This window comes from Trichosurus vulpecula, chromosome 5 (genome assembly GCF_011100635.1).
Source record: "Trichosurus vulpecula isolate mTriVul1 chromosome 5, mTriVul1.pri, whole genome shotgun sequence".
Taxonomy (NCBI): domain Eukaryota; kingdom Metazoa; phylum Chordata; class Mammalia; order Diprotodontia; family Phalangeridae; genus Trichosurus; species Trichosurus vulpecula.
Genome location: NC_050577.1, coordinates 213,160,528 through 213,177,161, shown reverse-complemented (window position 1 = coordinate 213,177,161; position 16,634 = coordinate 213,160,528). Strand labels below are relative to the sequence as shown.

The 16,634-nt window shown below is 42.8% G+C and overlaps 1 protein-coding gene across 1 annotated transcript in view; it reads left to right on the top strand.

The window, feature by feature from the left end:
* Positions 1-16,634, top strand: part of ANO4 (anoctamin 4) — a 429,862-nt gene that overhangs the window by 352,589 nt on the left and 60,639 nt on the right. The window contains exons 14-16 of the mRNA XM_036759990.1: positions 2,413-2,547; positions 7,001-7,097; positions 14,071-14,131. Of these exons, the coding sequence (XP_036615885.1) occupies positions 2,413-2,547; positions 7,001-7,097; positions 14,071-14,131 (293 nt within the window). The remainder of the gene's footprint in view (positions 1-2,412; positions 2,548-7,000; positions 7,098-14,070; positions 14,132-16,634) is intronic.

Below are 16,634 nucleotides of genomic sequence, written 5' to 3'. Positions count from 1 at the left end.
GTAATCCATAGGCTTTGGAAGTCTATGGTAAACTGGTCATTTTATTCAAAGAAGGCTATCAATTCAATTTTAAGGCTGCCCTGGTCTTCATGTAAGCAAATTTAGATTCTTAAGGCTCTGCGCAAGATACTTGTAACTCTAAAACTGTAAATCACGAAGTAGGTTCTAATCTGCACTGTTGGAGAGAGTCTCTTTTCCTGGGAGCTCCCTATGCCAGTGAAACCATAGACACATTCTCTTTCTATCTGTAAACTAATTACTAGCCTTAAGTACCAACTAGCCCAATTTTCAGGATTTCTTATGGGAAGAGCCGTGGATTGTTTATTAAACCTGCTGAATTAACTCTGTGTTTACTGTGGCAGTAAAAGTGAGCCAGCTGGGGAAAAACCCATGTAGCCCAATTTGCATTTTCATTTCCCTGGGGAGTCATTGATGGTACTTGGGTGCTTGTCACCATTGAAACTGTTGACTCCTGGTGATCAAAAAGGATTGATGTATTCTAAGCCTCTTCTTTGTGCAAGTAGAAAATGAGTCTGATGATCTATATGTATAGAAAACATTTGCTAAGATGAAATCCCTCCCTTTTGAATCAATCTTCTTTGCAAAACCATGTAGTTTCAAGTCAACTCGATGTGGGCATTATAAAGCAGGATTTAAGAGAGCACAGGCAACCAAGTCCTTCCCAGCCTTTGTTCCAGTAGCATGACATTACACTGAGAGATGTTAGAGAAAACTGCCATAGGCAGAAAAATATGGGTCCATGATTGTGGTTTCAATTTGGATTTTTAAAGTCTGCCAACAAGTGTGCATTAAGTGTATGCACAGAAATAAAATATGAGGAAGAAAAAAGAAATCAAGGAAATGGTCCTAGACTTCAATATATCTACAATATTGTTTACAGAGATAGAAGGAATCTCAGATGTCAGCATGATGCCAAAAAAGGAAAACTTTTCTGGCTCTGAAAGTTGGAGGCCTTGGGTTCAAATCCCCCCACACATTAGGTCTTCATTTGACCTGGGTCAGTTAACTCAACTTTTCTCAGCCTGTTTCTTCATCATAAAAGGAGAAGGTTGAACTGAGTGTCCCGTGAGGTCTTTTCCTGACCTAGAGCTATGTTCCTTTGAGCAGTAATTTTACAGTCAAAGAAAAAAGTAAGATCACTGGAAAAATTCCAGTTTGAACCAAAAAAAAATGTTAACTTTGGGGTTGGAAATAGCATTTCCACAAAGCAAGGCATAACTTCTACAGAAGGAATTAGTATAAGAAATGGATGAACAGTGTAGTTTTTTTTTTAAATGGGCCTATCACTCCCCACATTAGAGAGCTCTGGGAGCATCATTTAAGCTCTGTGTCCTGAGACCCATTTCCTTCTCTAGAAAGCGAAGGGGTGAGATGAGACAGCCTTTGGGGTCCCTTCCAGCTTGAGATCATTGATTCCATAGCTTGGTGGAAACTTGCATTCCTCACCTATAAAACAAGCACCTCACACTAGATGGGTGCTGAATATACAATACAATATTTCTCTGGAGAGAAAGGCAATCAGGAAGACCGAGCCTCCCCAGTACTTCTGGGAAAGTCACAACCTCTCAATGTCCCAAGAATAAAAGAAGCCCAGCAGGGCTTATCCCCATTGGGAGTTTCCATATAGGAATTTCCTTATCCCAATTAAATTAGAGGCCTGGACCACATTTTTAGAGTTTTCTTTCCTAGGTTAGGTGGGTTTGTTCTATATTACCTGATACACAAGAGACAAGACCCATAGATTTATATTATCATATTATATATATATATATATATATACATATACATTATATTATATTATATTATATTATATTATATTATATTATATTATATTACATGTCAGAGGCGGCACAGGTGACATTGAAACAAGTGCTGGAAGGTTTGCCAAGCACTTTACAACAATCATCAAATTGGTTCCTAATCCCACAGTGCAAGAGCTAAAGGTATGATATAGCCCATTTCACGGATGAGGACAATATAGCCTATCTCTGCCTTACAGATGTGTAAACTGGCTCAGCTAGGCTTTGTGACTTGCCCCAGGCACCTATCTAAGGCAGGATCGAAATCCAGGTCCTTCCTGAGTGTCCCTAAGGTGACATTCACACCCAGAGTCTGAATCAGTAATGTACATAGCCCTCTGCAAGCCGCCTGAGAAGCATGAGAATTGTTTCACATACCATCCCACTTAATGCCATTGTGGTCGTGGCAGTCACTTTCCTACTCTCAGCCTCAATATCCTCATCTATAGATTGAGTGGGCGAGCCTAGATGACCTCAGATGTCTCGCCGAGTTCCCAAGCTTTGCAGAATCCCACAACTCTGCTTTTTTCAATAGTTCTGCATAAAACTGACCCACAAGCCCGATAATGGCAGGTGGTTGTGTTTTATACAGGCGGTATTTTGGCGAGAAGATCGGTCTCTACTTCGCCTGGTTGGGCTGGTACACAGGAATGCTCTTCCCAGCTGCCTTCATTGGACTCTTTGTCTTTTTGTATGGAGTTACCACTCTGGACCACTGCCAAGTCAGGTAAGAAGGGAGAGCTTGGAGCAGCGCATTTAGAGATTGGCTGTTTGTGGCTTTCTTCCTCTCATGCCCCATAGTGACCTGGGGATGACTCCATGTGTTAAACTCGAAGCCCATCTTCCTAGAGCTCCAGCTCCAGCAGCTTGGTCCTACCCTCCCAGACTTCCAGGCTATAGGTTCCCCACCCCTGCTCTAGAAAGTCTTCGAGCTTGGCTCCAGAAATGAAGACACCTGCTCCTTCGGGACTACACTAGTCAAAAGCAAAGACATGCATCCCCAGGTTGGCCACAGGCTGATGTTTTTTAGCCCTAGCAGTCCAAGACCATCAACTCTATCACAAAAGAATTATGGCCAATGTCCGTGAAGGAAATTGCCCCCCGGGTAAAAGAGCAGATCCTGGAAATATTTGTAGCTTTAACAACTCACAGAATAATTACCCACTGTGTTTAAATAGGTAGGTTTGACTTTTCTATGAGGTAGCAATTAAATCCCTCCATAATAAAAATGAGATAATATTTGTAAAATGCTTCGCAAACCTTAAAGTGTGACATAAATGCTAGTTCTGCTCATCATCGTATCATTATTACTGTTGAGCTGCCCAATTTTACAAGAAGACCTTTTACTCAGTATATTCCAAAGAGAAATACTTCTTTCCAAACCACAGCAGTTTGGGAATTTGAAGGCATTTAGCTCTTTCCTGTCATCAGGACATAATTAAAAAATAATTTCAGAAATCCAGCTCAATGCAACAAACATTCATCAAGCCCCTATTGTGTGCAAGGTGTTGTGCCAGGTTCAAAAGATATGGAGACAAAAGCAATCCAGCCCTCAAGCTCAAATTTTGGTGTCAGCCTAAAAAATGAATATAACTTTGAAAAGTAAGAGTCATGTGTTCACCATCAGGTCTCCAGTCTATTCCTTCTCCAGTGCGTTATCACCCAGCTGCTGAAATTATTGTCCTAAGCACCTGTCCTAAGGCCAGGGCACTGCCCTACCCAGGGACCTCCAGGAAAAAATGCAAATCCAGCTTTTTAAATTGTTTTACTTTCAGTATTGGATCCTCTCCCCTCAACCACGCATTAAGAAGACAAGAAGAACAAACCTTGTTACAAATCTGTAGAGTTATGTGAAACAAATTCCCCCATTGGCCATGTTGAAAAAAGAAGAAAATGAAAGATGGGAGGGAAGGAAGGAAGGGAGGGAGGGAGGAAAGGAGGAAGGAAGGAGGGGGAAGGGAGGAAGGGAGGAAGGAAGGAAGGAAGGAAGGAAGGAAGGAAGAAAGGAGGGAAGGAAGGAGAAAAGGAAGAAGGAAGGAAGGAGAGAGGGATGGAGGGAAGGAGCAAGGAAGGAGAGAAGGAAAGAGGGAAGGAGAGGGAGAGGCTTCTATTTTCTGAATCCATCTACCTGGAGGTAGAGAGTGTGTTTCCTCAGGAGTCCTTTGGAATGGTGGTGGGTCATTGCATTGATCAGTCCCCAAGTCTTTCAAATCAGCTTGACATTTAAACAACAAAAACCAAAATGATAGCTAGCATTTTCATAGCACTTCAGAGTTTAGCAAAGCACTCTACTTATGTTCCTTTGTTTTGTTTGCAAAACAATCCTGCGAGTCCAGTGCTATTACTGTGTCCATTCCACAGATGCAGCAACTGAGGCTGCGGTTAACTGGCTTGCCCAGAATCACTCAGCCACGAAGTGTCTTAGATCCCAGTCACTCTCAGGTCTTCCTGACTCCAGCTTCCAACACTCCATCCATGTCACTCAGTTGCCTCCCAGACCTCTTCTGTCCGGATCCAGCCCTTTCCAGGGCTATTCCCCATTCTTCCCCTGCAGACACCGCACCGGCCTGGTGGCACACATCAGCCACAAGCAACGGGCTGCTACTGCCCACGGCCAATCTATCCGTTCCTCACACTCGAGTGTTCTCCCTCCTCATCTCCTCCAACCAGAATTAGTTTAAGCCTCAGTTAGTGAATCATCTCTCATGAGAAGCCTCCCCTGATCCCTCTAGTTATTAAGCATTGTCTCCCTCTTCTGATTATATTTCATATATGATATATAGAGACAGCTGGTGGTGCGATGGAGAGAGTGCTGGCCCTGCAGCCAGGAAGCCCTGAGTTCCCAGATGCTTCCTAGCTGTGTGACCCTGGACAAGTCACTTAACCGCTGTTTGCCTCTGCTTCTCCAACTGTAAGATGGGGATAGTAACAGCACCCACCTCACAGAGTTGTTGTGGGGGTCAAGTGTTTGCAAATATTTGCAAAGCATTTAACACAGTGTCTGGCACATGGTAGGCCCTTTCTAAATGGTTATTTCAGATTATTCATATTGTATACATAGACATACATATATATACATATATGTACAAATACATATGAAATTTAAGTGAGGTGGAGCTGCATGATAAGCATTTAGTAGATGCATATACACATCTGTATGTGTGTATATATGCCTATGTGTAAATATACATGTATGTGTGTGTATGTATATGTGTGTGTGTATATTCACAAACATACAACCCTTTCAAAGCTGGGAATTGAACTCCAGTCTTTCTGGCTTCCAGACCTGCTCTCTATCCACATATGTACACATTACTCACATGTGCATATATTTAAACACATATCTGCATACTTGTGTGTACACGTATGCATATGCACATACAGTTGGATCATATCGTGCATATGCATGTGTCTATGGACGTACATATATACGTGGATGTCCACATACACATATAAATGGACATATACATATAAAAGGAGGCAGGTGACATAGTGAGGAGAGGCTAAGGTCACAACACTCCCGAGTGCTGCCAGAACCGCCTGAAGATGTAATTGGGAAATATTAAACGAACTAAATAAGAACACACTAGGACATAGATAATGTTACTCTGTGGCTTTCTAAACCAGCCCTCAGCTAGCAGGGTACTCCTGTGCAGTCTGGTGCCTCCTATTTCTCTCTGAGTGTGACCTCAGTAGGCCTAGCAGCCAGGAGGGCCTGAGCTCCAATTCCATCTCTGACGCAGAGCAGCTGTATGACCCTCAGCAAATCACCAAAGTTTCAGCCCTCTGAACAACTTCCAAATGCATTCAGACTTTTGGGACACCTTCAAGGGAGTAGGGGGGTAGGGGTGGGGAGGGGCAGTGTTTCCTCATCCAGGAGTTCCCTCTATCCGATATATATAAGCACAGGTCCAGTCCCCATCTGGAATATGGACACACTGGGTGTCCCAAAAGTCTGAATGCATTTGGAAGTTGTAGCAGTTTTAATGCTTCAGATAAGCTTCAGTGGTTTCAAACCTCACTCAGATATTTGGGGTTCCATGTGCTGAAAACCTAACCCAGTGACAGATCTGCTCTCTTTGTTCAAGTTTCCTTCGGCACTTTTTTATTTTCTTCTCCGACTTTTAAGAAAATGTTTTATTGAGGTGCCTAGATAAGTATTTGCATTGAGATAGTTTTCTCAACCTGAAATTCCCTATACCCTCACAAGCACAGGCCCATTCCCTACTTCTGGGTGCATGCCTAAGGTCTGAATCAGTGACATTTTGTGTGTGTCTGTTTATGCTTCATACCCTATCCGGGGGTGGGGAGCCTGCAGCCTCAAGGCCACATGTGGTCTTCTAGGTCCTCAAGTACAACCCTTTGATTGAATCCAAACTTCACAGAACACATCTACTTAATAAGAGGAGTGGTTCTGTAGAATTTGGACTCAGTCAAAAGGCCACACCCAAGGACCTAGAAGGCCACACGTGGTCTCCAGGCCTCAGGTGCTCCACCCTTGCCCTATGAGAATATAAGCTCTGTGAGGGCAGGACTATTTTTCCTTTTGTTTTTGCATCCCCCAGAGCCTAGTCTGGTGCCTGGAGTATAACCTGTGCTTTAAAAAAATACTTCCTAAAGCATTAGCACTTCATTTACTTATTTATTCATTCATTTGCTTGATTATTTATTTAGGCCAAAATCCACAGTCTTTTGTTCTTCTTCAGTCATCATTAATTGACAATGGATCCTGTTGCTAGTCAGATGCAGAGACAGACACATAGAGATAGATAGAGAGAAGCGGGGAAAGGGGAGGAGAAGGAGAGGGAGAAAAGAGAAGGGAAAGGAAGCAGAGGGGAGGGGAGCGGAGAATTGTTTCAGCCTTGCAGAGTTTTTATGATCAAATTTGTGTACATTTGGGTAATTTTACACATAACTCTGTTGGTTCATATATTTTTCTGATGTTAGCTTATTAATATGTAAAACTGAGCAGACACAATCATAAATAAGGTGGTTTATCACATTATTAAAATGTGCAAGCATCATGATTTTTAGCATTGCCAGCATAAAAGGTTGCAAAGCCTGTGAAAGCAGAAACTTAATCGACCAGATACAGTTTATCAATAGAATATCCCAGTGAAGTTGGAGAAAAATTGCACTCATATGATAAAATAGCAGCCCTTGTCTGTTCTCTTTTCCAGTAAAGAAGTCTGCCAAGCTACCGATATCATCATGTGTCCTGTGTGTGATAAATATTGTCCTTTCATGAGGCTGTCAGACAGCTGTGTTTATGCCAAGGTAAATTCCGATTTTGCATGTTCTCCCTAGTTTGTGTTTTCTTGATGGCTGAGCTATACTTTCTTCTCAAGCAAAGTGGGAGTGCTTACCTATTCTGTAGTGTTTTCCTCTATTTGCTTTACCGGGGAAGAAGGAGGGAAGGAAGGAAGGAAGGCAGGGAGGGAGGGAGGAAGAAGAGGGAGAAGAGAAAGAGAGAGAGAGAGAAAGAAGAGAAAGCAAGCTCGTAAAATCATAGATGTAGAACAAAAAGCGTTCTCAGAGCCCACCCCTCATTTAACAGATGAAGAATGAGGCCCAGTATGTATGTGTATATGTATGTGTGTATTAAATATAATAAATATATATATTTGTTGTGTGTATATTTATTATATATAATGTAAATATAGCATATAATAGATATATGTTACATGTAACAGATATAGTTATATATAGATATAAAATCCCATTTGACTCTCACAACAGCACTACCATTCCCATTTTACAAATGAGGAAATTGAGGCTAACATAAAGTTTAAGAAAGGTTAGAGAGCTTTCCCGGGGCCACCACAGCCATTCAGTGTCTCTGACAGTATTTGAACTCAAGTCTTCCTGACTCTAGGTCCAGCACTCTTATCGGCTCAGCTCTTCTGCCTTGCTGACTTTGAGAGTGAATTCGTGCTCTCAGGGTGCTCTGAATAGAACAAAAAAGAGCGTGCTGCCTTTGGCAAACATACAGGGAGGTAAAATGTATAAAGAAAACTCACTTCCACAGAGGAGAGAACAGAGGAAGGGGAGCATCCCAGCGGGAGTCAGGAAAGTTCAAGTGGGATGAGGACAGAACAACATAACTGAATTGAAAGGGCAGGTTCTGAGCCATGAGTATTTGGCTTCGAACCTGTTCTTGCTCAGAAATCTCGGGCCAGTCCATTCAACCACTGTTTTTACATGAAAAGATAAAGTCTCTGCTGAGGTCTGAGGGATGTTCTCTAAGACAATATCCATCATAAAAGTTTTAAGAGGAAATGCACTGAAAGCAACACAGAATAAACCCTTTGCTTTCTCCAAATGACTGTGTTTGGTTTGTTGTTTCTGAATGCCCACCAAGGGGAGAGTTAGGTATATGTTTGGATTCTTTATCCAAGAGCTGGTCTTGAATGTAGGCTTAGTAGAATTAAAAAAAAATCCTAAAACCAGGTGGACTGAAATGGCAGCAGGGCAATGTAGAAAGACCATGGCCTCTGGAGTTGGGGTCTGGGCTCTCACCCACCTTGGATGCTTCTTACCTTTGTGACCCTGGGTAAGCCACTTCCACTTTGTGTTCTTCAGTTTCCTCATCTGTAAAATAATCAGCTTGAAACAGAGAACACCTCAAGTCCTTTCCACTTCTTTGTGGAAGTCTTTGATCCTATGATCCCCTTTGCAAGGAACTTCCCCTCCTATGCCTCAGTTTCCCCATATGTAAAATGAACAAGCTGGACTAAATGACCTCTGAGGCCCCTTCTGGTTCTATAATCCTAAAAGTGGTCATTGGAAAGACCAGAGTGGTTCCATTGAAACCAATAATTGATTCAGTCTGCCAGTCAACATTGTATGCTGTTGTGTCCAACTCTTTGTGACCCTATTTGAGGTTTTCTTGGCAAAGATCCTGGAGTGGTTTGCAATTTCTTTCTCTGACTCTTTTTACGGACGAGGAAACTGAGGCCAACAGGGTTAAGTGACTTGCCTAGGGTCCCCCAGCCAGTAGGTGTCTGAGGCTGGATTTAGATTCAGGTCTTCCTGACTCCAGGCTGGTGCTGTATGAACTATGGCACCCCCTCACTGCCCTTCAGTTTTGTATCGTGGTCCACCAGCAGTGTAGACTGTGATTTCTGCCACTGGTACTCAAACATCCCCAGGTCAAGCTGTTGCTGCATCACTGAACTCCAGACCAGGAAAGCCTAGGTTCCAATCCCGCCTTTGATACTTAATAGTGGTAAGAGGCAGTAAATCCTTAGTGTTCTCTGTGACCCTGGGCAGTAACCGATCCTTGCTAGGCCTTTGTTTCCTCCCCTGTGAACTGAGGGAGCATCGCAAGCCTCACTGGGCTTTTGTGATGCTCAAACAAGGTGATTTCCATAAACTGCTTTGCAAGAGTTAAAGCTCTGTCAGAGCGCCTGATGGATAAGAAAGAGAACGTCCCAGATGTTCTGACACGGGATGGCTTCTGAGGTGCCATAGCGGCCACACATCTGGGATCCTAACTCAGTTAACCCCTCAACCTCAGCTTTCCCACCTGTAAAATGGTGAGATTATTGTGAGGATTCAATGGGATAATGTATGTGCTGCTAGAGGGTTCTGATGACTAGTACACAGAGATGGGAATCCCTCAAAAGAGCTAAGTGACCTTGGCAAGTCTCAGTACCCCAAGGCAGCTCTCCAAGACTGACTGTAAATGACAAAGGAGTTTCCACCCTGGGGATTCCCAACAAAATGGGATATCTGATGAAATCTTATTGCCCAAAACAACAAAAATATAGAGAAGGCAGGCCAAAAACATAAAATTAGACTTTTCTTATCAAAAGACTGTCTTTTTGCCTTTGTATCTCCTGCGCTTAATGCCGGGGACACAAAATGTGCCTAATAAATGTATTTTCATTCATTCATCTAGTAGACGCTCTAATGGTGTCTGCTCCAGATGAGTACACAGATTTTAGTCCTCTCTCTCTCTTCCCATGTTCAATAAGCTGTTCTCCCTTTGTTCAGAGAAAAACAAGACACCAACTTCAGGAAGAAGCTAAAATCAATCGCATCTTAATAGAGCAGGAAACAACCTCTTTGCAGCAGGCTTATTCTCACAGGGGTAATAATGTATGTTTTATATAGGAGCGTAAAAAAAAAACACCCTCCTCTGCCAAGAAGCATCATTCATTCCATCTTGGCACCGGTCTGGTGTGATTTACACAGGATAGAAACCCTTGGCTTGGCAGAGATCTCACTTCTCTCCTCAAGCCCTTGCTTCTGCAGAAGTGATCCAAGTGGTAGAGAAATCCCCAGCTGTCTCTCTGTTATGTGTAAAGGATAAATATAGCTGTTATTCAGCGGTATTAATGTGGGTCAAAATGATGGTTTCCGTGGCTTAACCAGCTCAGCCCTGCTTTGGGAAACAGCCACAGCTTTCTTAATATGAAGAAAGAATGAAGTCGGGGATCTTTGGGAAACAAAGCCTCGTGTGTTTACATAGTTCTTATTTAAGTCACCAAGCATATGCTCAGAGCCTCCTATGCACCAGGCACTGTGCTAAGCCCTGGTGATACAAAGAAAAGCCAAACCAAAAACCCCAGTTCTAGCCCTCAGCCAGCTCCCAGTCTAATGGGGGAGATGGCCTTCAGACAATGAGAGACAATAAGATATATACAGGATAATTAGGAGGTAATCAAGGGAAGGCACTTGCATTAACAGAGTATTTCAAAATATTCTTTGTGTGAATGAGCGAAATATTCATTTAATGGTTACTCTGTGCCAAGCACTAGAGATATATACAGATACAGAAATAGATATAGGTATAGACATAGATACAGATATTTATATCCATTACATCACAGATATTTATAACCACCACAATCCCAACAAACTTCTTGAGGCAGCTAGGCGGTTCAGTGGATAGAATGCCAGCCTTGGAGTCAGGAAGATATGAGTTCAAATCTGGCCTCAGACACTTAGTAGCCATGTGATTCTGGGCAAGTCACTTTACCCTGTTTGCCTTAGTTTCCGCAAGTGTAAAATGAGCTGGAGAAGGAAATGGCAAACCAGTCCAGTGTCTTTGCCATGAAAACCCCAAGTGGGGTCATGGAGAGTCAGATACAACTGAAAACTGACTGATTAATGAAAAAATTAGTTCTTACTATGCATAAATTGTTTTTGTTGCTGTTGTTTTTAGAAAGGACCTGTGATTTTATTGAGAGAAAGAATCTCTCTTCCAATGCAGCTGCTCTGCCCCCGAGAGAGAGTTATCTAGGACTCTGGGCATTTAGTGTAAATGATACGGCCAGTCTGTGTCAGAAACAGGAGGGCCATGAAAGTGCCAATGATAGGATACTTGTGTGACTGTGGACAGGTACCTGAGTGTCCTGGGGCCTGTGGTGTCTTGGGTCAGATCATGCGTTCTCAAATTCTTTTGTATCATGTCCCCTTGGGCAGTCTGGTTAAAGTTATGGAGCCCTTCTCAGAATAATGTGCTTAAATGAATAAAATAAAGTTACAGAATTTAAAAGAAAACCAAAACAGTATAATTTTTCCCCATTCAAGTTCACAGACCTCCCCTCCAAATCTAACTATAGACCATAGGGGCAGGGGGGAGGGGTCTGTGGACTTCAGGTTAAGAACTCCTGGACTAGATTTTAGAATGATGGCTTTTGAGCTGGAAAGGACCTCAGATACCATCTAATCTAATCCCCTCATTTTATATATGAAGAAATTAAGGACTATTAAGCCTAAGTGCCCAAAGTCACCTAGGTAGTAACAGAGTCAAAATTTGAACCTAGGTCTTGACACCAGAGTCATGACTCTTTCCACTGAGCGATGCTTTCAGCTCTAAGTCTGTTCTGATAGGGTAGGACAGCATGACAGACTTAGAGCTAGAAAGGACCTTGGGATCATCTGGTCCATCCTTCTCATTGTGCAGATGTGGAAGCCAAGGCCCAAAGAGAGGAAGATTGAAACCCAGGTTCTCAGACTCAGGATCCTTTCCACTGTATCATGTTGCCTTTAAAATCTCAGATCCCTTGAGCTCCATGATGCTAGGATACTGTCTAATTATGGGAAATCAGTGAAAGAGAGAACACTGTTCTTCAAGAGTCCCACGCTTCTTGAGGAAAACCAAGCTAACATCTGGTATAGACTACCTTGTATGTGGTGTTCACCACCTGACTTCCCTACTGTTTCCTAATGAGACTTGGTGTCCTCAAATCTCAGAATTCTGGCATTAGAAGAGACCTCAGTGGCTCCCATGGGACCATAGATTTTAGGAAACCAAGGCCCAGAAAAGTGAAGTGACATGTCCAAAGTCACAGAGTAGCCAGGCCATCATCTGAACCCAGGCCCTGTGACTTCAAATTCATCTATTTCCCCTGAATCACTCACCTATAATCTGAAAAAAATATGTCCAGCAAGAGGTCATCCATCTCCTGCTCGAAGACTTCCAAGAAAGGAAACCATCCCCCTTAATTATAGTGCCTTCCGTCCTTGACTGTTTCCAATTTATCCTTTACATAACTTGTTTGTACAGTTCTCTGCATGTTGTGTCCCCCATTAGACTATGAGCTCCTTGAAGGCAGGACCTGTCTCCTGCCTTTCTCTGTATCTCCAGTGCTTGGCACAGTGCTTGGCATGTGTGGTTAGTGAGTCATTTTCAGTTGTGTCTGACTCTTCTGGACCCCATTTGGGGCTTTCTTGGCATAGACACTGGATTGGTTTGGCATTTCCTTCTCCAGTTCATTTTACAGATGAGGAAACTGAAGCAAACAGGGTTAAGTGACTTGCCCAGGGTCACATAGCAAGTGAGTGTCTGAAGCCAGATTTGAACTCAGGAAGATGAGTCCTCCTGACCTCAGGCCTGGTGCTCTGTGCACTGAACCACTTAGCTGCCTGCCCAGAACATAGTTATAGGTGCTTAGTAAATATTTATTGACTGACTTGCTTCTCAAGGCAGCCCATTCCACTTCTGGATAGGCCCATTTGTTCTGGAGTTTTCACTGACATCAAACCAAATCTACCTCACTGGAACTGCCCCTCATTGCTCCTAGTTTTGTTTGTTAGCATCAAGCAGAACAAGGTAAGGCCCTTTCCATACAATAACCCTGCAAATATTTGGAGCCAATTAATATGTCTTTTTTACCTCCCATCCTCTACACAAGTTTTTTTTTTTCCACCCACCAGCTGAATATCCCTTGTTACTTCAAGTTATCTTCCTCAATCCATCAATCAAACATTTATGAAGTGCTTACTATGTGCCAGGCACTGTGCTAAGTGCTGGGGATACAGAAAGAGGCAGAAGTCTCTCCTGCCCTCAAGGACCTTACATTCTAATGGGGGAAGATAGCATGCAAACAGATATGCACAAACAAGCTATTCTGCAGTATAAATATTAAGTACCTAAAGAGGGGAAGCACTAAAATTAACAGGGGTTGGGGAAGACTTCCTGTAGACTGTTGGATTTTAGTTGGGACATGAGGCCATGGAGGTTAGTAGTGAGAGTGGAGGAGGGAGAGCATTGCAGTATGGAGGACAGCCAGAGGGAACTCCTGGAGATGAAAGATGGAGGGTCTTACTCAATGGGATTTCTTGAATAAGTAGAGAGGTAGCCTTGGTAAGGAGTAGGCCACCTCGTCAGGGAAGGCAGAGGTGAAGGAAGAGATGTTGGTGAAGGCATCTGAGTGATAGGAGAGGAAGAAGAGATGGTCTCAAATTTTTTTTGTAAAATATCAGGCAAAATTCTCAGCTGAGAGGGTTGGGGCAGGGGGAGTCATGGGAGGTTTGAGGAGGGAAGAAAAGGTTTGGAAGAATCACTGTGGTGAGTGGAAGAAGGAGTTGATGGGGGAGGTAGGGTAGGATTGCCAAGCAGCAGTGAGGGCCCAGTTGAGGTTGTGTAACATAAATCTGTAGCAGACATTCTGGTGACCCTCCTCTTTTTAATGTCCTTCCTAAATCATGCGCTCCTTATAAAATGGGAAGCAATACAGTTACTGAGAAACATGTGAATCTGACCCTTAACCTTCTGTGAATGTCCCAGTGACTCCTGATTCAACATCTCCTTCCCTCCAAACGCTTCATTCCTGGTCCCTACCTTGACCCTCTTTGTGGCTATAGGTACCCCCTTCCTAATATGGCCTTTGAAGAAATCACTGAGCTACCACCTTGGTTCTCATAAAAACTTGAAAAGAAAATAATAGAAAAACCTTGTTTATCAGAATTACTGTTCTTCATAAATAAACTAACTCATGGTTCCTGCTGTCCCCAGGTAACCCATCTTTTTGACAATGGAGCTACCGTGTTTTTTGCTGTTTTCATGGCAGTCTGGGGTAAGTTGCTAGAAGATGTCTCATTTCAGTACTTTCTTCCACAAAATTACATAATACAGTTCTCCCCAATCTGATCTCATAGCCCCAATGTCCAGTCTAATTAGAATTCTCCCTGTGTCCCTGCCACTTCAGTCTCCCCGATATATATATATATATATATGTATATATGTGTGTGTGTGTGTGTGTGTGTGTATATATGCATATATATACACATATACACACATATGTGTGTGTGTATATATGTACATATGTATATACATGGAGGTACACACACATATATGTGTGTGTGTGTGTGTGTGTGTATATATATATATGCATGTATGTCGTGAGTGCCTAGAGAATAATTCAACAGATTTTTTAAAAGGGCCTGCTTGGCTTGTTCCTGGGGATACAGAGACAAAAGCAATGCCTGCCCTTGAGGAACTTGCATCTTATTGGAGGGACCACAGCTTATTTATCTGTGCATCTCTCAACATTTAAATTTTTATATAGGAGCCACTGGAGAAGGAAATGGCAAACCAGCCCCCTATCTTTGCTAACAAAGCCCCAAATGGGGTCAAGAAGAGTTAGACATGACTGAAAAATGGCTGAGTAGCTACAAACAGGAGTCATTTAATAATCTTGTCAGATAATTCAGTGAATTATTCAGTTGTTTCCATCATGTCTGACTCTTCATGACACCTTTGGGGGGTTTCTTGGCTATAATATTGAAGTTGTTTGCCAATTCCTTCTCCAGCTCATTTTACAGATGAGGAAACTGAGGCAAACAGGGTTAAGTGACTTACCCAGGGTCACACAGCTTGGAAGTGTCTGAGGTCAGATTTAAACTCTGGTCTTCCCTACTTCAGGACCAGAATTGTATCTTCTGTGCCACCTAGTGGCCCAAATTCAATGAATATTGAATAGTCAATGACTTATGTACCTCTTAAAGTCTCATATTTAATGCTGATCAGAAGAGAGTTTTGACTTAATTGGAGTCACTTGTTTCTCAATGTAAAAGTAAGGCCAGGGCTGAATTCTGAATCTTTTGATTTGCTTCAGCTAACATTCCAGAAGGAAATCAGGCGGCACGCATTTATATAGCATTTTAAGGTTTGAGGAGCTCTTTACAAAGATCATCTCATCTCCCTCTCTACTGTGCCACTCGGTGCCTGGCATACAGCAGGTGTTTAATCTTTGCTTTCTGGCTGATGGAAGGACAAGTTAAAGGACTTTGCAGCCTAAATGGAGGTTCTCACTGCTCTCGCAGGATCTGGGGGTTCTCTGCAGCCAGCCCTTACAAGACCTCTGGACAAGGGGAGCCTGTTCCCTTGTTTCCTTTTTGCTTGAATTCCTGTGCTTCTCCAGAGATTCTGCAAGCTTCTGTTTTGAGCTGGCCCTGCAGGAGCCCAAAAGGCTCCTATACCAAGTGAAAATGAACTTTCTAAAACACCCCCAGTGGCTGCATTAGCCAGCACGGACCAGCCAAGATAGGGCTACCTTGGGCAATGATTGGCGCCTTGTGGAGTCAAAGTGATGGCTGGGTGTCCATAAAGTGGATTTACTGAGTCTTTCCTTAGCTCTGGGTTTTGTTTAGAAACATAGCAAGGAGAGAACAATTACAGAATTCACATTGGCTTCTCTCCCTGGGATGGGGGCCGGGCCAGAGGAGGACACAAAATGCCAGTCATTAGGGAGCTAGATGTTGGCAGAGACAAGTCAGGAAGCGGATCGTCTGTGCTGATCTTCGCTTCTCTTGGGTCTGTGGCAGGGCTTTTTTGGTCTCTTACTTTCAGTTGTTGGCAAGAACTAAATTCTCTGCAATAAACAAACTCAGTGAGCTCTTCATCAAGCCTCACCAAAATGTCAAGATGATGATTACGTATGTGAGAGGTATCTTGGCACAATGGTTAGAGTTAACCCAGGAGTCAGAAAGCCCTCCGTTCAAGTTTTGCCTCCAACAGTTGCTGGCTGTGTGACCATGGATGAAGTTACTTAACCTATCAGTGCCCCCATGATTAGAAATTAGGCATTATAGGGAGGGAGGGAGGGAGGAAAGAAGGAAGATGCTTATTATATGTCAATTTTTGAAAGTTAATTTTAATTTGCTTTTGTGTCCAGATTTAATTTGGAGGATGTGGAGTAGGGGTTCTAGACCTGTGTTAAATTAAATTTAAATTAAATCAGTGTGAGGAATTCCTAGTATGAAATCCCTCCAATGATGCCAGTCAGCAGTTTTCTGCACCTCATAGTCTCAGAGAGTTGATTGGGGCGCTGGGAGCACACAGCCAGGATGTTTCCAATGCAGAATTGAAATACTGGTCTTCCCAGCTCCAAGGCCAGCCCTCTATCTATTCCAATACATTGTCTTTCCTGTTTCTGGGTATGTTGCTAATTATAACTTTCATAGTCACATATGAATCAACCTGAAGAGATCATGAAGAGTTTTTAATTGTGTAAAATATTTACCATTGAGAATATTAGATGAGTAGGATGATTTCCGCCTCCTCTCTTAAGACTCATA